Source organism: Conger conger, chromosome 10 (genome assembly GCF_963514075.1).
Source record: "Conger conger chromosome 10, fConCon1.1, whole genome shotgun sequence".
NCBI lineage: Eukaryota > Metazoa > Chordata > Actinopteri > Anguilliformes > Congridae > Conger > Conger conger.
In genome coordinates, this window is record NC_083769.1 from 35,567,886 (window position 1) to 35,590,486 (window position 22,601).

General features: G+C 47.8%; 1 protein-coding gene across 3 annotated transcripts in view; it reads left to right on the top strand.

Annotated features, from left to right (window-relative positions):
* Positions 1–2,900: 2,900 nt before the first annotated feature.
* LOC133138214 (cytosolic sulfotransferase 3-like) overlaps positions 2,901–22,601 on the top strand; it is a 42,397-nt gene continuing 22,696 nt past the window's right edge. Inside the window, exons 1-9 of one of the 3 annotated variants that reach the window (XM_061256785.1) lie at positions 2,901–3,037; positions 7,067–7,145; positions 9,025–9,163; positions 9,320–9,451; positions 10,650–10,750; positions 11,159–11,285; positions 14,697–14,794; positions 15,287–15,461; positions 15,567–16,288. In XM_061256785.1, coding sequence (XP_061112769.1) covers positions 7,122–7,145; positions 9,025–9,163; positions 9,320–9,451; positions 10,650–10,750; positions 11,159–11,285; positions 14,697–14,794; positions 15,287–15,461; positions 15,567–15,679 — 909 coding nt within the window. In that variant the 5' untranslated portion in view covers positions 2,901–3,037; positions 7,067–7,121 and the 3' untranslated portion in view covers positions 15,680–16,288. Of the gene's footprint in view, positions 3,038–7,066; positions 7,146–9,024; positions 9,164–9,319; positions 9,452–10,649; positions 10,751–11,158; positions 11,286–14,696; positions 14,795–15,286; positions 15,462–15,566; positions 16,289–22,601 lie in introns of those variants that run through there. The other 2 variants (XM_061256787.1, XM_061256786.1) reach the window with 2 other exon arrangements.

A 22,601-nucleotide genomic window follows, 5' to 3' on the forward strand; every position in this document is an offset into this window, starting at 1 on the left:
GTGTTCAGTAACAGCACATAACACCACTGTGACCAGAGATATACGCTGTCACTGCACTGAGAGAGTGTTCAGTAACAGCACATAACACCACTGTGACCAGAGATATGCACAGTCACTGCACTGAGAGCATGAGAGTGTTCAGTAACAGCACATAACACTGCGTTGAGGCAGAGCCCTGGTACTGGGACCCAGTGGAGTGAAGGAAGGGCTGAGCCCATAAGCTGGCTGAGGGGGAGGAGGAGCTGAATTTCATGGCAACCTTGGCCAGCATGCCAGAGCAGACAACCATGAGACGAGGGCTCCAGCCGGGTCAGCAGGCTGCTGCCAGGCTGGAGCCCTGGAACAGAGGGCAGCAGACGGCAGCACAGGCTGACACAGGCGGCAGGGACCTGGAAGGGCCGAGTCTGGAGAGATGTAGCACAGCATCCACCCCCTCCCCAACCTCTGCTCCACCTCGATTTCCCTCCACCGTCCTGCTGAAATCGATGCCTCTGAATCAACAACCACAAGCAAACAGAGGAGTGCCTGCTCTGGGAGCTATGGAACCCACAGCCCTGACGCTGGGTACGCAGAAACACCCGAGGCAGCACTCTCCTGCACCAACGGCAAAGGGAACCATCGGGTCAGCAGCAAACACCGCTTAAAAAAAAAACTGCACTTTTTATTCTGAAGTAATTCAGTCACCAGTCTGTCAAGCTCCTGAAGGTCGCGGATGACACCACCCTTATTGGACTCATCACTGGTGTGGATGAGTCCACCTACAGGTGAGAGATTGACCATCTGGTGACCTGGTGCTGTCAGAACAACTTGGAGCTCAACGCTGTGAAGACAGTGGAGATGGTTGTAGACTTCAGAAAGAACCCAGCCCCACCCACCCCCATCACCTTGAGAGACTCCCCTGTAGACATTGTGGAGTCCTGCCGCTTTCCGGGAACCATCATCTCCCAGGACCTCAAGCCCAACAGAGGATGTTCTTCCTGCGGCATTTGAAGAAGTTCAACCTGCCAAAGACAATGATGGTGCACTTCTACACTGCCATAACCAAGTCCATCCTCACCTCCTCCATCACCATCTGGTATGCTGCTGCCACTGTCAAGGACAAGGGCAGACTGCAGCATATCATCCGCTCTGCAGAGAGATCTGCCATCTCTTCAGGACCTGTACGCCTCCAGGACCCTGAGGCGTGCAGGAAGGATTGTGGCCGACCCCTCTCACCCCGGACACAAACTGTTACACAAACACAAACACTTCCCTCTGGCAGGAGGCTGCAGTCCATCAGGACCAAAACCTCTCACCATCAACAAGGCCCAGGGGACCACCCACTGTCACAGACTCTTATCCTGCCCCCCTAGACTTTAGATTTTGCACTTTAATAATAGTATTGTAAATTTTTATTTTTATTTTTAATTTATATTTACATTCTACTTTATTTTATATCTATGTGTCTATTTTAGTATTATTCTTTATGTTGTCTGCACGCACCTACAAACCACAGCAAATTCCTTGTATGTGAAAACTCCTTGGCGAATAAAGCAATTCTGATTCTGATTCTGATTCTGATGCCAACTATCCAACTACAGTGGCTGTTCTGTCTGGTGTTAACAGTGATGGGTTCCACTAAACATTTGTCCAAGGATGTCAGGAGAGGAGAAGGCTACAAAAAAGTTTCAAACTACCTGTTTCCACTGAAACATTATTAGAAAATAAAAATGAAATGGAGCAGTTGAAGTCAAGGCAAGGTCTAGAAGACCAAGAAAAAATTCAGATAGAATGGCCAGAGTGAGAACTGTTCAGAAGAACCCACACAGTCTAGCTGTTCACAGGACAACAATACAACATACTTTAACTCACACCAGGTGCCAGCCCAGGTGAGCCCCTTTGTTAAAGGTACAATAGGTAATTTCATGGTCAAGAGAAGGATTGCAGCAACAAACACGCTCAAACCAAAACACTGTTTATCCCACCCCTTCTCTGTGAACACACTGAAGTTGAAACGCCATTGGCTGTGGCAATTAGAACCAATTTTTAACCAACTTGAATTATTGTACAGCTAGACAATGTTTTGGTAGCCAGCCCGTCAACTGCATATTTTGAAACCCAAATTTAAGGACTATGAACACAGGCAGAGAGTGAGTTATATTCATTTCATTCGCAGATGTATTCACACTCACAGAAGACATAATGTTGTCACTGCTGGCTACCCATAGTAAAGTCCATACTGCCACCTAGTGTAGTTCTGGAGCTGGATGGGGTTTTTTTTTGTTGGGACAATCCACAGTGGTCTCTCTCTCTCTCTCTCTCTCACTCTCTCTCGCTCTCTCTCTCTCTCTCTCTCCCTCTCTGTCTGTGCCCCTCCCCCTCTCTCTATCGCTCTGTCTCCCCCCTCCCTCCACCTCTTTCTATCTCTACAGTGTTTGTGCACTCTTGCAGTTGTTCTTGTGGAAAAAATGGGCTTTGAATACACTAATTGCAAGTACAAGTCACTTTTTTGTCGGATATGAACTGTACTTTCTAAAAGAAAAATAAACAAGGCGTTTATTACTGTCATTACCATTTTAAAGATACAAAAACTATTACTATTGCTTGCTGTATAACTCTCTAGTACAGTACTGTCAACCTTCCTGCTCCACCTTCAGCTGCATGAGGAATACGGATTAGACTTTGGCACAACCCCAGGACAATACTAATAGAATACTGACAAACTAAGGAATTTAATGCCTCTGTGCGCAGTCTGCAAACCTATACTTCATACAATTTCCTGACACAGATTCATACAAAATAAATAAATTCAGCAGGCAACAGAGGTTTGGAAAGAGAGCAGTGAAAGGGGGGGGGGGGGGTTGGAAATGAAGGAAGTGGAGCACAGGAGGGGTGAGGGGCAGCACAATTCTTCTGAGATTTTTCTGACAAGCGAGAGGAAGGAGGGGAAAGCCAGTGGGTAAACCGAGAACAGATTCAACAGAGTGAAAATCTGCCATTGCAGGAGTATAAGACAGACAGACTAAAGGAGAAAATCAACTGACTGGACAGGAAAGGAGTGAGTCAGCATTTGCAAATACTTTGACTAATATGCCTGTGTGCCTCCTCAGAAATCTTGCCATTATTTATATTACAGTAGCTATCTGAACACACAGGACAATACACTGTGTTCAAAAAATCCTATTCCCATCAATACCTATTTAGCTCATTCAAAATCCTCTAGAAAATAGGCTGTGTTCTTAAATGCTTGTCACAATGAATGATTAATTATGATAATTGTTTCTGAAGGGTTAACATTTTTGGAGGAGATATTAATATGGATTAAGCTGTAAAGATTTGTTTTAAAAGGTTATGCTGGCTGCCTACAAACATGGCTGCAAGCATGCATTAGCGAGCATTATATCTGATATCACCTAAGCTATAATTGCATAGCATAGAACAGTATGTTTAAAAGGTTTTAGAATAATTTGCATATGTTGGAAAATAACTGATTCTGAGAGTATAAGTGAATGTGCTGGTAGAAGGGATGGTAATTGTGCTGTTGTTTTACAACAGCAAAAATACGGAGGATTTGGCAGAAGAACACACTTGGAAGCTTGTGCATAGTATGTCTGTTTGGACAGAATGTGGGTCAGCAAAGGGAAAGTCTTGAAATTCCTGTTACATGAATTGATACCACATGAGGTAAAACTCCCTAGTGGGGAGAAACCCTCAAACGGTGCCAAGAACAAATTCCCCATTAGGGAGAAATCTAGGGAGGAACCAGGATCCAGTTTCATTTATCCAGCAGAGATTTCTGTTTAAATCCTATAATTATCCCATATTGTACACTCTCCCTATTTTATTTTAGGTCCTGATATCCATAAGAAGACCTTTGTGTGGTTATATCCAGTGTTGCATGTTCATTCTCCAGCGCTTCTCATACTATCGATTCTATAACTATAACTAGAACTTGACTTTCTTGCTTTAACTGAAACGTGGCTCTCACCAGAGAACACGGCCACCCCGGCTGCCCTTTCCTCTGCCTTCTCTTTTTCCCACACACCCAGATCCTCTGGCAGAGGAGGTGGCACAGGTCTCCTAATCTCATCCTCATGGAGATCTAGTGTCTTCTCCTCATCCCTCTCCTTCTCCTCCTTTGAATTTCATGCGGTTTCTGTTACTCTGCTGTGCAAACTGTTTGTTATTGTTGTTTATCGCCCCCCGGGTCCTCTGGGAAACTTTTTGGATGAGATGGACATCCTCCTCAACTCCTCACCTGTCAATGACACCCCCCTGATCCTCCTGGGTGACTTCAACCTCAACTCAGAGTCCACCCAGTCTACCTTTCTCTCCCTCCTCTCTTCTTTTGACCTTACCCTCACTCTTTCCCCTCCCACCCACAAAGCAGGCAACCTTCTTGACCTCATCTTCACAAGGAGCTGCACAACAACCAACCTCTCTGTAACACCACTCCATATATCTGACCACTCCTTCATCTCTTTCTCTCTTCCACTCTCCTCTAACACCCATCCATCTCTCCCACCATCCACTGTCACCTGTCGACGGAACCTACGCCACCTGTCTTCCTCCACCCTCTCATCTACAATCCTCTCCTCCCTACCATCTGCGGAGTCTTTCTCTCGACTGTCTCCCGATGTTGCGGCTACAACTCTCATGTCCTCCCTCTCATCTTCCTTTGACTCTCTGTGTCCCCTCACCACCAAACTAGCTCGGGCCTCCCCCCCCAGTCCTTGGCTTTCTGATGCTCTACGAGCTGTCCGAACCGAACTGCGGGCGGCGGAGAGAAAATGGAAAAGGTCCTGTCTCCCCAGTGATATGGCTTCCTTCCATGCCCTCTTATCATCTTTCCATTCCTCTGTCTCTCTAGCTAAATCTTCCTTCTTTCACTCGAAAATTAACGCGGCCGCCTCTAATCCCCGCAAACTGTTTTCAACTTTCTCCTCTCTTCTGGCCCCCCCTCCCCCCCCACCCCCCTCATCACTCACACCTGATGACTTCGTCTCCTTCTTTGAAAAGAAGGTCGATGCTATTCGCAATTCCTTCTCCCAACCCTCCACCCCTGCTGAGCCTCCTACCCTCCCCAACTCCCTAACCTCCTTTTCTCCCCTCTCTGACGCTGACACACTGAAACTCCTTACTTCCCACCGCCCAACCACCTGTCCTCTTGACCCCATCCCCTCTCCCCTCCTACAATCTATATCTGAGGACATTCTCCCTTTTCTCTCCTCTCTAATCAACACCTCCCTCTCTTCCGGCACCATGCCCTCTTCCCTGAAGAGGGCCAGAGTCACTCCCCTCCTCAAAACACCTACTCTTGACCCCTCTGCCCTGAACAACTACCGGCCTGTCTCTCTTCTTCCCTTTCTCGCTAAAACCCTGGAACGGGCGGTCTGCTCCCAACTGTCCACTTATCTTCTCCACAACAATCTCCATGACCCCAACCAGTCTGGCTTCAAGAGTGGCCACTCCACTGAAACCGCCCTGCTCGCGGTCACTGAGGCACTCCACTCTGCTAAAGCAAAATCCCTCTCCTCTGTCCTCATCTTCCTCGACCTGTCAGCCGCCTTCGATACAGTCAACCATGAGATTCTGCTCTCATCGCTGTCTGGGATGGGTGTCACAGGTTCTGCACTCGCTTGGTTTTCCTCCTACCTCTCTGGTCGCTCCTACCAGGTGACTTGGAGGGGCGCAGTCTCCGACCCTCAACCCCTACGAACTGGAGTCCCGCAGGGCTCGGTTCTTGGGCCTCTCCTCTTCTCGCTATACACCATGTCTCTTGGTTCTGTTATCTCTTCCCACGGCTTTTCTTATCACTCCTACGCTGATGACACCCAACTCTTCATTTCCTTCCCCCCCGACACCCAAATCACCACACGGATCTCTGCCTGCTTGGCTGATATCTCTGCGTGGATGACTTCCCATCACCTGAAGCTCAACCTTGCCAAAACTGAGCTTCTCTACATCCCTGCTAAGTCCTCTCCTTCAATCGACCTCTCACTGACTGTTGAGGACTTTGTAGTTTCCTCCTCCCGTACGGCAAAGAATCTTGGGGTGACTCTTGATAACTGCCTCACCCTGGCTCCACAAGTATCCTCCACTGCCAGAACCTGCAGGTTCTTTCTGTATAATATACGCCGTATCCGTCATCTCCTGACTGAGAAAGCCACCCAGCTCCTAGTCCAGGCGCTCGTCATTTCCCGCCTGGATTACTGCAACTCCCTCCTAGCCGGTCTCCCAGCGTGTGCCATCAAGCCCCTCCAGCTGGTCCAGAATGCTGCAGCCCGCCTGATCACCAATCAGCCCATGTCACCCCGCTTCTCATTGGCCTCCACTGGCTTCCCATTGCCGCACGCATCCGTTTCAAGGCCCTAGTGTTGGCATTTCAGGCTGCTAAGGGGACTGCCCCACCTTACATACAATCCCTGATCACTCCCTACTCCCCAGCTAGACCACTCCGGTCTGCCAGCTCTGGTCGCCTTACGGTTCCCTCTTTACGTGCACCTGGCGGTCGAGCTGCACGTTCACGCCTGTTTTCCGTTCTGGTTCCTCAGTGGTGGAATGACCTGCCTACCACTGTCAGAACAGCAGAATCCCTCCCCCTATTTCGATGCAGACTCAAAACCCACCTTTTCAAACTCTACCTTAGTCCTCCCTCCTGATTTCCCCTGCCCCTCCTTTCTGATATCCCTATCCTTGTCTAACCCCCCCCCCCCCCCCCCCCCCAAAAAAAAGAAAACAGCATTTCCTGTGTATTTTGCTAGTTTCTGGATGTGATGCTCTGACTTATGGTAGAACCTATGCACTTGTAAGTCGCTTTGGATTAAAAGTGTCTGCCAAATGACTAAAATGTAAATGTAAATGTAAATGTAGAACCATTTTAGAAAAAAATATCTCCTTAACCCTCCACTACAGTGCAAAATCCAAAATCACTGCCATTTTGTAAATCTGATCAAATGTATTTCTCACAGTGTCATTTGCACCTCTGAATAGCTGCATTACCCACAGTATGAGTTGTGATGACCTTTGTGGGTGTTTCTTATCCTTGATGTATTTACACTAACCGTGGTTTGGTTTATGTGTTTAGCTTGAATCAGGAGCATTCCAAACTCTTCAGCTCATTTCCCGCCTTGAAAATCAGTATGGCCAACCAGGACCAAAAAGAAGTAGGCGATTTATTACTTTGTTGCTCATCTACAAGAAAGCTATGTAACTGAATGGAGTGAATGAGATTCATACTTACTCTGGGGTATTGTAAAGACTGATTTTCTGTGCCTGAGACCATAAAGTAGCCATTAAAAATAGTGGTGTTTGGATGTGGCCATTAAAACACCAAGTGTTGCTTTAACTGAGTCATACAGTCCCAGCCAAAAGTTTTGTCGCATGAGTGGACAAAAGTGACAATTGCTAAAACAAAAATTTCACAGATGCTTATAAGGTTTATTGCTTGATAATGATGAACAAGCAAGTTTCTACCTGGACAAAAGTCTTGTCGCAAATCAAATTATAATCAATACATTTTATCTTTCTCAAAAAGTAAATAAAATACCAAATGAAAAATCAGTCTAGTATTTCATCATGGACTGTAAGTTAAGAAATTAATATCTTGTATGGGTTCCTTTGGCCTGCAGAACAGTTGCCATCCGGTTTGGCAGAGAGTCGCAGATCTTGTTGATGAAGTCGTCGGGGATGGCATGGAAGGCCACCTTGCAGGCATCCCAAAGCTCCTCCAAGTTCTTTGGCTTGGTCCTCCAAGCTTCCTCCTTCATTCTTCCCCAGATATGCTCAATAATATTAATATCTGGAGACTGTGCTGGCCATCCCTGAAGGACATTGATCTTCTTTTCTTCCCCCTGAGAAACTTCATAGTGGAACCTGAGGTGTGGCAAGGAGCTCCATACTGTTGAAAAAATCTGACCCCTCTTGTAGTTGGGAATGTACTGGGAGGCAAGAATCTGTTGATATTTGGCACTGTCAATGTTACCATCCACCTTACAGATCTCCCTGGCACCTCCATATTGGATGTAACCCCAAACCATAATCTTTCCACCTCCAAATTTGACTGTCTTCTGGGTGAACCGTGGGTCCAGACGGACCCCAGAGGGTCGTCGACAATATTGACGGCGCTTGGGATGGAGCTCAACTGACGATTCATCTGAAAAATCAATTTTTCGCCACTTTTCTGCTGTCCAACCTTCCGTCAGGCTGTGGGCCTTGGCGTACGCAACACGGTTTCTTAGCTGTCTCTTGTTTAGCGCTGGTTTCTGGACATCGCCAGTCTCTTGGTAGCACTTGCGAATCCTCTCCACCTGCCTTTTAGACACATTGAAGATGTCTGCAACTTCAGCAGGAGACTTGGACTTGAGATTCTTGATCATCAACACTTTGGTTTCTGGTTTGATCTTGGGCATGTTGACAGAAGCAATGTTGAGCAAACTTGATGGCTTAAAGTGTCACATTTCTGCTTTTATAGCTCAAAGTTACCTACAGCTGACTAATCAAGCCAAAACTGGCCTGTTGATCATTATCAAGCTGTAACATTTAGTAACAATTTTGAAATGTCATTTTTCTATCTTCTAATAAACTTATGATTAATTTGTGTTGTTTCCTAACTTTATTAGCTAATTAAGAGTTGGGTAATTAGCAATTGTCACTTTTGTCCACTCATGCGACAAAACCTTTGGCCGGGACTGTAGAGAGAAGGTGCTGTTTAACTGAATGTATTTTAATATGGACAGGCAAAGTTACGTAGCTAAAGCAGTGTTTTTTCTGATCCAGGATAACCCCACCCAGGGTCAATGGCATCCGGGGGCTAGTTTTGAGATTGTGATTGGGGGGATTCTGTTTGCGCACGTGCCAGTTGGTCAGCTGGACTACAGTACCTTCAAAGACCCCTGGCTGAAAACCCTGCCATAAATGTGAAGGCAGTTATCATAACACAGCCCAAATTCTCAGGGCTGTGAGGTGGTGTTTGTTTTTACGTACGGTACATTTGGCTGCTGCGTTTCTAATATTGAATTGCTTCCGTTTTTTGGCTTCTCTCAGACTGTATCGCACCTTCGTCCAGAGTTGTTTGATTTTCATGGAGTGTCAATGGCTCATTACTTCACTGACAACTGCGACAATGTGGATAACTTCCAGGCAAAACCTGATGATATTCTCATTGCAACATATCCCAAAGCAGGTCTGTCCATCTGTTCATCTCTGTTATTCTATTTGCTTGCCTGTCTCCATGATAGTCTAGCCCATTCAGTCACCTGCATGTATTAATTACTGTGTCTGTGGTTTCAATGCATTTCAGAACTGTTTTGATTCTTTTCTATGTGTTGCCCACTGCCAGGTACAACCTGGGTGTCCCACTTGTTGGACCTTCTGTATTTTGGGAAGTCCTCCCCGAAGCGCGGGGTCTCGCTGCCCATCTATGAGAGAGTCCCATTCCTGGAGTTCTCCGTCCCAGCACTATGTCCCACAGGTCACAAAGACACTAACAATCAGAACTGACATGACAGCTAAATGATCATATTTACATAAAAGCTACAGTGTGGCTCTAGTTAGCTAGTTCACTGTGAACGTTCTTCAGTCTGGTCTGTCTCTTCAAAAACCAGGGGGTCAGTCCACAGGCAAAAGTACAGAGGTTGATCCAGCAGAAGAGTCCAAAAAGCAGGCAGGGGTCAAACACAGGAAATCCAAGAAGAAACACACAAACAAGGCTTGGGAAAACAAACAAGGCTCAGGAAACCAAACAAGGCTCGGGAATAAGGGGGCTAGAACAGGGGGGAAGGAATAAAGGGCTCGGGACAAGACGAACTCGCAAGGTGCAACTGAAAAGGACAGGTATAAATACACAGGGGAATGAGACAAACTAGGCGGGGCATGGAAGTGAGGGCGGTCTAATGAATAAACATCAGGTGAGACACATGAAAGGGCAATAGCACAATAATGAGGGGGAAACAAAAACGCGGACTGGATTCACAAAGACACACATGTAATACAAACGGCTCCGGACTAGGGAGTAGACAATTGCAGAGAATCAGGAGATGCAGAGATACGGAGAGACACGTGCCAATACTTCCCTGAAACTAAGCAAGTAATCAGTGATAGAATAGGGAGGCGGAGTGACAGAACAGAATTGAAACCAGAGATGCGTTAGTAAGTTAGTTAAGTGATTTAAATTACAAATACCCAAAACTAGTGAATGTTAGTTTGTTAGTTTGACAAACATATTAGTGTGTTAGTATAATTAGTACTGTACAACTTCTATGTTAGTTGGGATTAGTATATTAGTGCTATGTACAAACATGAAATGGAGAGAAAGCAGGAAGTAAGGAATGCAAGATTGGAAGGAAGGGGAGTGGCTGGGCTTGTAAACATTCAGACTCAGACATCACAGGGGAAGACAAGTGCAAAGACTAAAGAATATAAACAGAATACCAGACATGAATATGAAAAATAATAAATTACAAGAATAACGATAATAAACAATGATAAACTAACAAACAGAACACAGGAACATAACAGTTACAGCCACACAAAATGTAAAATTGCCCTGGAGTGGTAGGTATAAAGTATATTTTGATCTATCGAATATGCTGAATGTAGGAAAAAATACAAATGTGTGGCACAGAATATAATTTTTGATCAAGAGCTGTACTCTGCTTCACCACATACAGGTGTAGAAATGTCAGATAAGATGACCACATCCCCTCGTCTCATTAAAACCCACCTTCCAGTTCAGTTTGTGCCTAAATCCTTCTGGGAACAAAAATGTAGGGTAAGTGTAGACTATGTCTCTTGGTTCACCATTTAAGGATGTATCTATTTTCTTATCTTGCACTATTACAGAATGTAATATGTCTCTCCATCTATTCTCTATTTCCCTGCAAACTGCCATGGCTTGCTTGGTCAGTAATAATGTTGGCATACATACTTTCCTAATAAATGTTTAATGCTTGGTGTTTGTACCTGATCTCTGTTGATTTTCTTTCTAGTCTGTAAATGTCTTTCTGTAACTTGTCCTGACATAAATGTTTGTGTTCATAACTCTTTCAGTCTTTGTGGGTGAATTATGTGATCTAGCCTAAACTGTTTTAGATTAAACATGCTAGTCTGTTACATATTCTCTCTCTCCCCCCATTTCAAATAAATGTGGAACTTTATGTACTTTATATACTCTTTGCAGATTGTCTATGTAGCCCGCAACGCCAAGGACAATGTTGTGTCCTACTTTCATTTTGACCGAATGAATTCTCTGATGCCAGAGCCTGGAGACTGGCCTAATTACCTGCAGAGATTCCAGGAGGGAAAATGTGAGTGAGAGTTTTTTTGGATATCCAAACTTGTGAAACCAATCATTGATGTTTATGCGTCAGACTCTCATGTCATCACTGATTTACCTTATACAGTAATTGTTATTAAACATCTATATTTGAAGTATACAGTACTGTGCAAACGTCTTCAGACACCTTAGATTTTATGAATATAAATGCAGTCTTAGAAGTTTATTTTATTTAATTTTTTTAAAGAAACATATTTAGTAACACTTTCCAGATAATAGGTGAATCAAGGCTATCTGGAAGCAAGTTAGACAGCTGAAGTCTGCAGAAGAACTGTGGCAGGTTCTCCAATATGTTTAGAACAACCTACCTGATGATATTCTGATAAAACTGGAGGACAGTGTGCCTAAGAGAATTGATATAGTTTTAAAGGTAAAAGGGTGTCAGAACTCGCAGACAAGGACCCAGATGCAGACCGGATGTAGCAGGAAAAAAAGAGAATTATTTATTTCCAACAGGATCAGACAAGGCAGTCACTCCAGAATTCAAAAATGAAAATCAAAAATCCAAACTCAGGAAAGTCACAGAACAAAAATTCTCAAAAACCCAAAACTCAGAAAAATGCCAAAAGAGCAGATACAAAAATATTATCAAAAAACTCATTCAGAAAACTACCATAAACAGAAAATCTAAGATTTATCAAGCGCACATGGGAACAGAGCAAAAACGGGTAGAATCTCTCACCAAACATTCAGGCACGATCTGGAAAGAGCTGAACAGAAGGGAAGAACTTAAATAACAGAGGGAGTTACAAAAAAATAAAGATAATAAACAATGATACAGTACCCCCCCTCTTAACGGACGCCTCCAGGTGTCCCTTTGGAGGGATGCTGGCGACGGAACTCCCTAATGAGCGTTGGGTCTAGGATATGCCGAGCCGGGACCCAGCACCTCTCTTCGGGGCCATAGCCCTCCCAGTCCACGAGGTACTGGAGTCCTCGGCTCCGGCGCCGAACATCCAGCAGTCGCCGGACGGAGTAAGCCACTGAACCGTCAATGAGGCGTGGGGGTGGGGGGGGTTTTGGGGCAGGATGTAGGGAGCTATGGATAACTGGCTTGACCCTGGAGACATGAAATGTGGGGTGAATACGGCGAAGGGGGGCATGGAGCTTGAGGCGGACTGCGGTGGGGCTGATGACTTTGGCAATGGGAAAGGGGCCGATGAACCGAGGGGCGAGTTTACGGGATTCGACCTTGAGGGGCAGGTCCTTTGTGGCGAGCCAGACCCGTTGTCCTGGGCGGTAATGCGGGGGGGTGGCAGCGATGTTTGTCGGCTTGGGTCTTCATTCTGGCTGAGGCGCGAAGGAGGGCTGAGCAGGTGCACCTCCATGTCCGGTGACCACGGCGGATGAAGGCCTCAGCCGATGGTACGCCCACCTCCTTCTCCTGGTCTGGGAAGAGGGGCGGCTGGTATCCCAGCGACCACTCGAATGGGGACCGACCAGTGGAGGACGAAATATGGGCATTGATAGCGTACTCAGCCCATGGTAACTGCTGGCTCCAGGTGGTGGGATTCTGGGAAGCCACGCAGCGTAGCACCGTTTCCAGTAGCTGGTTCGCCCTCTCAGTCTGGCCATTGGACTGTGGATGAAACCCAGAAGACAAACAGACAGATGCACCAAGAAGTTTATAGAAAGCTTTCCAAAAACTGGACATAAACTGGGGTCCCCTATCGGACACCACTTCCACTGGCAGCCCATGTAATTTAAATACGTGCTGCACCACTACCTGGGCTGTTTCTCTGGCAGAGGGAAGGTTAGGCAACGGAACGAAGTGGACTGACTTGGAAAAATGGTTGACGATGGTGAGGATCGTGGTGTTCCCATCAGATGGGGGTAGACCAGTGATAAAATCTAGGGAGATATGGAACCAGGGTCTTCTAGGGACAGATAGGAGTTGTAGCAGACCGGCAGGCGGCTGAGTGGAATTATTTTGGGCGCAGACAGAACAGGCTTGAATGTACTCCCTGATGTCCTTCTCCATCGCAGGCCACCAGAACTGTTGGCCAATGAAGGCCTGTGTTCGTCTGATTCCAGGGTGACCGGAGAGCTGGGATGAATGACCCCACTCCAGAACCTGTGGGCGGACAGAGCTAGGGACATACAGACGGTTAGTGGGGCATTGGCTGGGCCCAGCCTCACTAGCTTGGGCTGCAGCCACAACAGACTCAATCTCAAACTGTGCTGCTCCTACAACACAATGTGAGGGGAGGATGGTGTCAGGTTGTTGGGGTTTTTCTGAGGGGCTGAATCTCGTGACAGAGCGTCCGGTTTCTGATTTTTGTGACCAGGACGGTAGGACAGGGTGAAGTTGAATCTGGAGAAGAACATGGACCAGCGGGCTTGGCGGGGGTTGAGCCTCTTGGCAGTGCGGATGTACTCCAAGTTCTTATGGTCCGTCCAGACCAGGAAAGGCACCGAGGCACCCTCTAGCCAGTGTCTCCACTCCTCAAGGGCCAGTTTCACCGCTAGCAACTCCCTGTCGCCAACGTCATAATTCCGTTCCGTTGGGGTGAGACAGTGTGAGTAGAAGGCGCAGGGATGGACCTTGTTGTCCTTAAGTGAGCGCTGGGACAGGACCGCCCCAACGCCGACCTCGGAGGCATCCACCTCCACTATGAACTATTGGTTGGGGTCGGGCTGGGTGAGGATAGGGGCTGAGGTGAACTGCTGCTTCAGGGTGCGAAATGCCCCATCGGCAGCAGGGGACCAGGTGAACTTAACAGAAAGTGAGGTCAGAGCTGTGAGGGGAGCTGCCACTGTGCTATAGTCCCGAATGAAACGGCGGTAGAAATTGGTAAAGCCCAGAAAACGTTGTAGCTCCCGCCGGTTAGACGGCACCAGCCACTCGACCACAGCTTGGACCTTACCCTGGTCCATTCGGATGGTTCCAGGAGAGATCACATACCCCAGGAATGAGACGACCTCCTGATGGAAAGCGCACTTCTCACTAATCTATCCGGATGGCCAGGTTGATGAGGTCCTTGCAGGTGTGCGGCAGATTGTGGGAGACCAGGTCATCCTTAACCTCAGACTTGCCTTTAAATTAGTAGTTACACTTAAATTAATAAAAAATATATTGGATTACTGCTGTTACACCTACACCAACAACACCTCCAGTGCACGTTTATGCTAGCTAATGAAAATTGTATACCTTCACGCCACATATTGCCATAGGATAGCTAGTGCTGACTAGATGGGCGACATCTCTCACTTGAAGGCTGGACATCTGTGGGTTCTTTATATTGTTGGAGGAACTATTTCATTAGGTGACGACTGCCATAACGCAAGGCCTGCTTTCACAGACCAAATGCAATACTTGAGCCGGACTCAATTAAACAATGTGACACTGAATAATACTCAACTCCCCTCCTTGGTTTTCCAGTGGTATTTGGCTCCTGGTATGACCATGTGAAAGGGTGGTGGGAGAAAAAACAAGTTTACCCCAAACTCCTCTATCTACACTACGAAGATCTAGCAGAGGTAAGAACTGCAGAAGTGAAGGTCCTGACATAGCAGTCCCTGCTGTGGAAGTTGTCCTGCTGTGGAACAATGATCAACCGCTATTCCCTGCAACACTAATGAACAACATTAGCGTTGACCACAAAATAAAGAGAAATCTTACTGAGCCATTTAATATAAGTGGAGTCCGACAGAAGAAATTGACTTATTTTTTTATGGTCACGACCTATGGTACTGGTTTACTCTGCAATTGCATATTTTTCATACTGAATGGTTTCAGATCTTTAGACAAAATTTAATATTAGACAAAGGGAACCTGAGAAAACAACTTAATTAAAGACTGAAATGATCCCCAAATGCTGATGATTTAATGCACATTTAAAGTGTGGGGCCATGTTTTTATATTTTAAAAATTATTTTCAGAAGCAGACACATCATAGAGTTGAACTTCTTTAGCTAGTGCAGATTGGTCACTTTCATACATAGACTTGAAGTGTTTGTTTGTCCCTGAAGGACATTGATCGGGAGTTGGACCGTGTGTGCTCATTCCTGGGTGTGTGCCCGACTGAGGAGGAGAGACGTCAGGTGAAAGAAGGGGTGAAATTTGATGCCATGAAGAAGAACAGTATGGCTAACTACTCCACTATGAATGTCATGGACTTCAAAATCTCTCCATTCATTAGGAAAGGTTGGTGGAGACAGTTGGAGAGTAAAGTTTGAAGTCTTCTTGCCTCCTTATTCACATCTTTTACCCATTCTATTTAATCCTCTTTCTTCCCCCCTCTTTGTTCAGGGAAAGTTGGTGATTGGAAGAATCACTTCACTGTGTATCAGAACGAACAGTTTGACAAAGAGTACCAGAAGAAGATGATGAATACCACACTTAAATTCCGGACAGAGATTTAGGCTGATGTCCATCACTTAGGAATTAAGCTAGGCGCCATGTCTGTGTCCTTTTGCCATCTGTGTTTCTCTGGTCTCCATTTTTCCCTAATGTTTTCGCCTCTTGTTACCCTCTGTAACCACCGTAGTGTGTTTTCTGTTTCAGTCACTCAGTCATTCCTTTCACCTGTCTCCGCCTCCCACTCCTTATTTGTATTTCCTTCCTGTCATTCTGTCATGCCTCTCTCTCCTTCTTCTCATTATCTGTTAATCAGTGTTATATTTATATCCTTTTCAGTTTCTCGTTGCTAGTTCATCTTTCTATGATTCTGTTCCCTACCCATGTTCTAGTTTCCTCTTGTCCATGCCTGTGCCCCAGTTATTTTCTGTCTGGTTATGCTCTGCTTTTTTATTTTCTGTTTTTTTTATTCTCTGCCAGGTTTTGGACTCTGTATGTTGGATTGCGTATTTGTACTGTCACTGGTTTGGTCTGTCTCCTTGGTTTTTGAACTCTGCCTGTTTTGTGATGACACTCTGCCTGCCCCACGTATACATGAAATTACGACCATTTCCTGTTAGTGGATTATGTTTTGGATTTGCCCTCTGTTATTAAAGCCTCCCTTCTTCACATTATCCCTGAGTCTGCTCTTTATTCTCTCTGCTCAGTTCCTGACACTAGGATCTGGTTCAGGTGATGTTACACATGAATGCAAAGGTCAATTGACATGGTCAGGCTGAGAATGCGGACATCACATCTGGACTAACATCAAATTAGTTGTCAAATACTAATTTGAAAGAACATCTATCAGGTGTTACGCACTTTTCAACAATATCAATATTTCAAAAGTTATCTTAAATTGCACAATATGGTGGTACAGGCGCAGCCTGTAGAGCACTTGTCACGTTTCAGGTCTGTCTCGCCATGTTTTATGTTTATTCATGTTGTCTAGTCACGTAGTGTCTTCATGTATTATGTTAGTCTAGGTTCGTCATGTTGTTTAGTTATGTTTCGTTACGATTTATTTTTCTTGTCATGTTTAGTTATGTCTCGTTACGATTTATTTTCTTGTCATGTCTAGTTATGTTATCGTACGATTTTATTACCTGGTTATGTTGAGTGATTATCGTCTTAGTTTCGCTTTGTGTTATGTTTCGATGCATGTTTATTGTTACGTTAACTGGTCGTTGTTATGCATACACTTTTACATGTTTTTCCGCAAACCTTGCGTTCCGCCTTTTCTCTCTCTCTCTCTCGCACCTTCTGTCATTCACTCCCTAATTATTTCCATTTGTCTATTTACTAAAACGACTAACGCTAGATCAGGATTGGGTAGAAACTAACAAGACTAATCATGTGTTCATGTTACCTTACGTTTCTCGTGCATGTCATTTACTAATTTACTAATGCTAGGGCAGGATAGGTTTATTACTAACGATTACTAATCTCCTTGTTAAACTTGTCATCCATCGCACCTGTTTCCCATTTCCTTGCTACGCTCTTACTAATTGTCTACACCTGTCTACACCTGCATTTATAGCCCAGTCGCGCAACTGTTCACTGCGAAATTGTCTGCCTCTGTCTTTTCACGCAACTCTTGAGCATTACTTACAGTTTGATTACACGTTACGATCCACGCCTGTTTACTGACCATCGACTATTGATTTCTGTTTTGTGACCTTCGTTTTGTTTCTCGACTACGTCCCCGCCTACCGTTTTTGTACTTTTGCCCCGCTGATTGTTTCATGGTTTCGACTCCCGCTTCGCCCACGACTACGCCTCTGCCTGCCGTCCGCCTGTTCATCTGCCCCGCTGACTGCTCTCCTGCTACCGGACCTCCCTGCACGCCTACCGACTACGAGATTGCCTCTTCCCTCGGCACCGTGCTTTTTGTTTGTTTTGTATTTGTTTGGCTGGATCTTCGTGTATGGACTGTGCTTGTATTGACTACGCTCCCGGGACTCGTCCCGAATAAAGCCCTAACGGGACTTTATTTTACTATTGTTTCTGAGTCGTGCATTTTGGGTCCAACCCCCACGCACCCGTCTCAGAACAATTTCGCCACTATGGACCCTGCTGACTCAACTGCCATGTTCCACGCCCTCCAGGAACAAGGAGCCATCGTCCGGCAGCATTCACAAGGAATCTCCGAGCTTCACCTAGAGATTCGTGAACTGTGTGCAGAGATGAGGAGGCTCGCCGTTGCGGTCCTGCCACAACCACGGGAGGAACCCACCCACCCACCCACTTCCCCGGCGGTCAACCCCTCGGGAGCCTGGCTATTCCGGGAGCCCCAACAACCCCCCCCGGAGAGGTTCGGTGGAGAACCTGAGAGGTGCAAGGCGTTCCTACTCCAGTGCGAGTTTGTATTCAGACAACAGCCCCAGACCTACAACAGCGACGACCGTCGGATTGGCTATGTGATGGGACTACTCAAGGGGAGGGCGTTGGATTGGGCTACGGCGGGGTGGTCCGGGGGTTCTTTCCCTCCCCGTTACCCAGCCTTCGCCGACGAGATTCGTAAGGTGTTCCAACACGCATCCAGTGACCAGGAGCCATCCCAGAGACTGATTGCTCTGCGCCAGGGACGGAAGACCGCGGCAGACCACTCCATCGACTTCCGCACCCTCGCAGCAGCTACTAGTTGGAACGATGCAGCTTTGGCGAATCTCTTCCTGGCCAGCCTGAGCGAGACGCTCCAGGACGAGTTGGCGCGACTGGACCCCATCACCCAGCTCGACCAACTCGTGCGCACCACAATCCGCCTGGACAACCGCGCCAGACAACGCCGGTCGGAGAGACCGATCCTTCCCGGCAACCCGTACCCCAGGCAGGGCCCAAGTCCTCGACGTGAGGAGCAGCAGTCGGAGGGACCCGAACCCATGGACCTGTCCCGGGCCGGTACCAGGGTCTCGACCGAGGAACGAGCACGCCGCAGAACCACCGGTTCGTGCTTCTACTGTGGGAGGCCGGGTCACACCCAGGCTCGGTGCTCCTTCAGGACCAGGCGACCAGTAGAGGTGAGAGCAGTCGACAGGCATGAGGGTGTTGACAGAGAGAACCATCGTCCCACGCTCACCACGCTGTTGATTCTTCCCGACAGAACAACCCGGATTAACGCGTTGGTGGATTCTGGAGCGGACGCCAATCTCATCGACGAAGTGTTGGTGTCCGAACTGAACATTCCCACCCTCCCTCTACCCCACCCTGAGAATGCGCGGTCGCTGGATGGGAGGACTTTCTGCCGCATGACGCACATTACCATTCCCTGTCAACTGGTCATTTCTGGGAACCATCGAGAGATGATCCAGTTCCGCGTCATCCAGTCCCTCAATGACCAACTCATCTTGGGATTACCCTGGCTCCAGAAACACAACCCCACGATCAACTGGAGTTCCAATCAAGTTCAAGCCTGGGATTCTAGATGTCATCTGTCCTGCTTGCGTTCCGCTCCACCACCAGCAGAGGGAGCACCAGCTCCACCACAGATTCCCAAGCCCTCCCTGGAAAGGGTTCCCACACCTTACCATGACCTGGGCGCAGTATTCTCCAAGATACAAGCTCAGTCTCTGCCGCCTCATCGACCCTACGACTGCGTCATCGAGCTCCTTCCTGGTTCGTCACTTCCCTCAAGTCGCCTTTACAACGTCTCCAGACCTGAAAGGGAGGCTATGGAGACATACATCCGTGACTGCCTGGCTAACGGACTAATTCGCCCTTCTTCCTCTCCCGTCGGTGCGGGATTCTTCTTCGTCCCGAAGAAGGATGGCTCCCTACGCCCGTGCATCGACTACAGGGAGCTGAACAACATCACGGTGAGGAACAAGTATCCTCTGCCCCTGATGGACTCCGCGTTCCACCCACTTCACGAGGCCACCATCTTCACCAAGCTGGATCTTCGCAACGCGTACCACCTGGTCCGGATCCGTGAGGGCGATGAATGGAAGACCGCCTTCAATACCTCTCTCGGACACTTTGAATACCTGGTCATGCCATTCGGCCTCACCAATGCTCCTGCTGTGTTCCAGGCCCTGGTGAATGACGTTCTTCGGGACTTGTTGGGTCGCCATGTGTTCGTCTACCTGGATGACATCTTGATCTACTCCACTAATGCCAAGGATCATGAAAACCACGTCAGGCAAGTTCTACAAAGGCTTCTAGAGAACAAATTGTTTGTCAAGGCAGAGAAGTGCGTCTTCCACTCCGACACAGTTGAGTTCCTTGGGTTTATCCTGGAGAGGGGACAGATCAGGGCGGATCCCAAGAAGATTCTGGCGGTCACCGACTGGCCCACACCCACCTCACGCAAGCAACTCCAGCGCTTCTTGGGATTCGCCAATTTCTACCGTAGGTTCATCCGTTCCTATAGTCAAGTGGTCTCTCCCCTAACCAAGCTCACGTCCCCAGCGGTGCCATTCCGGTGGAGCCCCGAAGCTGAGACGGCCTTCACCAAGGTCAAGAGACTGTTCGCTTCCGCTCCCATCCTGGTACACCCCGACCCCACCCGCCAGTTTGTGGTCGAGACGGATGCTTCCGACACAGGGGTGGGAGCAGTGCTCTCTCAGGTGGCGGCCGCTGACAACCGACTACACCCCTGCGCCTTCTTCTCCAAGAAGCTGTCCCCAGCGGAGAGGAACTACGACGTTGGAAACCGTGAGCTGCTGGCAGTCAAACTGGCGCTGGAGGAGTGGAGACATTGGCTGGAGGGGGCCGAGAAGCCGTTCATCGTTTGGACCGACCACAAGAACCTGGCATACCTCCAGACAGCCAAAAGGCTGAATTCTCGACAGGCAAGATGGGCGCTGTTCTTCGGGAGGTTCAACTTCTCTCTCACCTACCGTCCAGGTTCGAAGAACGTTAAGCCCGATGCCCTGTCCCGTCAATTCAACACCTGTTCTGAGCGTGAGATCCCCGAAAACATCCTTCCTACCTCCTGCACCATCGGATCCGTCACATGGAAGATCGAGGCGGTGATCCAGAGGGCTCTACGGGAGGAGCCCGATCCCAGGTCCAACCCCGGATTACGCCTATACGTCCCCTCAGCCGCTCGGACACAGGTGCTGCAATGGGCCCATTCATCCCTCCTTTCCTGCCATCCCGGCTTTACCCGCACCTTGGCGGTGCTGAAGCGGAGATTCTGGTGGAGTGCCATGATCCCCGACACCAGACGCTTCATCAAGGCCTGTACCACCTGTGCCAGAAGCAAGGCCTCCCACCAAGCCCCTGCTGGCTTACTCCAACCTCTGCCTGTGCCCAGCCGACCCTGGAGCCACATCGGCGTGGACTTTGTTACCGGACTTCCCCCTTCCGAAGGTAACACCACCATCCTCACTGTGGTGGACCGATTCAGCAAAGCGGCACACTTCATCCCCCTGGCTGGATTGCCCACCGCCCAAGAGACCGCAGAGGTTCTGGTGAGAGAAGTATTCCGCATTCACGGACTTCCCTCGGACATTGTTTCTGACCGCGGCCCCCAATTCATCTCCCAAGTTTGGAAGGCATTCTGCGTGGCCCTCGGGGCCACAGCTAGCCTCTCTTCGGGCTACCACCCTCAGTCCAATGGCCAAACGGAGAGGGCCAATCAGGACCTGGGGGCCGCTCTACGCTGCGTATCGGCAAAAGATCCAGCCGGCTGGAGCAAGATGCTAACCTGGGTGGAATACGCACACAACACCTTACCCTGCGCTGCCACCGGAAAATCACCTTTTGAGGTCTCCCTGGGCTACCAACCTCCACTGTTCCCTGACCAAGAAGCCGAGATCGCTGTTCCCTCCCTCGCCATCCACATGAAACGGTGCGCCAAGGTTTGGAGGGATGCCAAGGCCGCGCTGCTAAGCACGGCAGACCGTAATCGGCGTTTTGCTGATCGCCACCGCACTCCAGCTCCGGCCTACAAACCAGGTGACTCCGTCTGGCTGTCCACTAAGGACATTCCCCTCCAAGCCACTTCCCACAAACTGCAACCCCGCTTTATTGGTCCCTTTAAAATCCACAAGATCATCAATCCTTCCTCTGTTAAACTGTCACTCCCTGCTTCCCTTAAGATTCACCCCACATTCCATGTTTCATGTATTAAGCCTGTATCCTCTCACCCCATTTGTCCCCCCGATCCCCCACCCCCTCCCCCCCGCATCATTGATAACCACCCTGCATTCACTGTGAAAGAGCTTTTGAACATTCGTAAGAGGGGCCGTGGTGTGCAATACTTGGTTGACTGGGAGGGCTATGGCCCTGAGGAGCGTTCCTGGGTCGCTCCCAGTCTCATTCTGGACAAATCGCTCATCAGAGACTTCCATCGTGACCACCCTGATAAATTCCAAGGACCGCCAGGAGTCGGTCGTTAAGGGGGGGGTCCTGTCACGTTTCAGGTCTGTCTCGCCATGTTTTATGTTTATTCATGTTGTCTAGTCACGTAGTGTCTTCATGTATTATGTTAGTCTAGGTTCGTCATGTTGTTTAGTTATGTTTCGTTACGATTTATTTTTCTTGTCATGTTTAGTTATGTCTCGTTACGATTTATTTTCTTGTCATGTCTAGTTATGTTATCGTACGATTTTATTACCTGGTTATGTTGAGTGATTATCGTCTTAGTTTCGCTTTGTGTTATGTTTCGATGCATGTTTATTGTTACGTTAACTGGTCGTTGTTATGCATACACTTTTACATGTTTTTCCGCAAACCTTGCGTTCCGCCTTTTCTCTCTCTCTCTCTCGCTCCTTCTGTCATTCACTCCCTAATTATTTCCATTTGTCTATTTACTAAAACGACTAACGCTAGATCAGGATTGGGTAGAAACTAACAAGACTAATCATGTGTTCATGTTACCTTACGTTTCTCGTGCATGTCATTTACTAATTTACTAATGCTAGGGCAGGATAGGTTTATTACTAACGATTACTAATCTCCTTGTTAAACTTGTCATCCATCGCACCTGTTTCCCATTTCCTT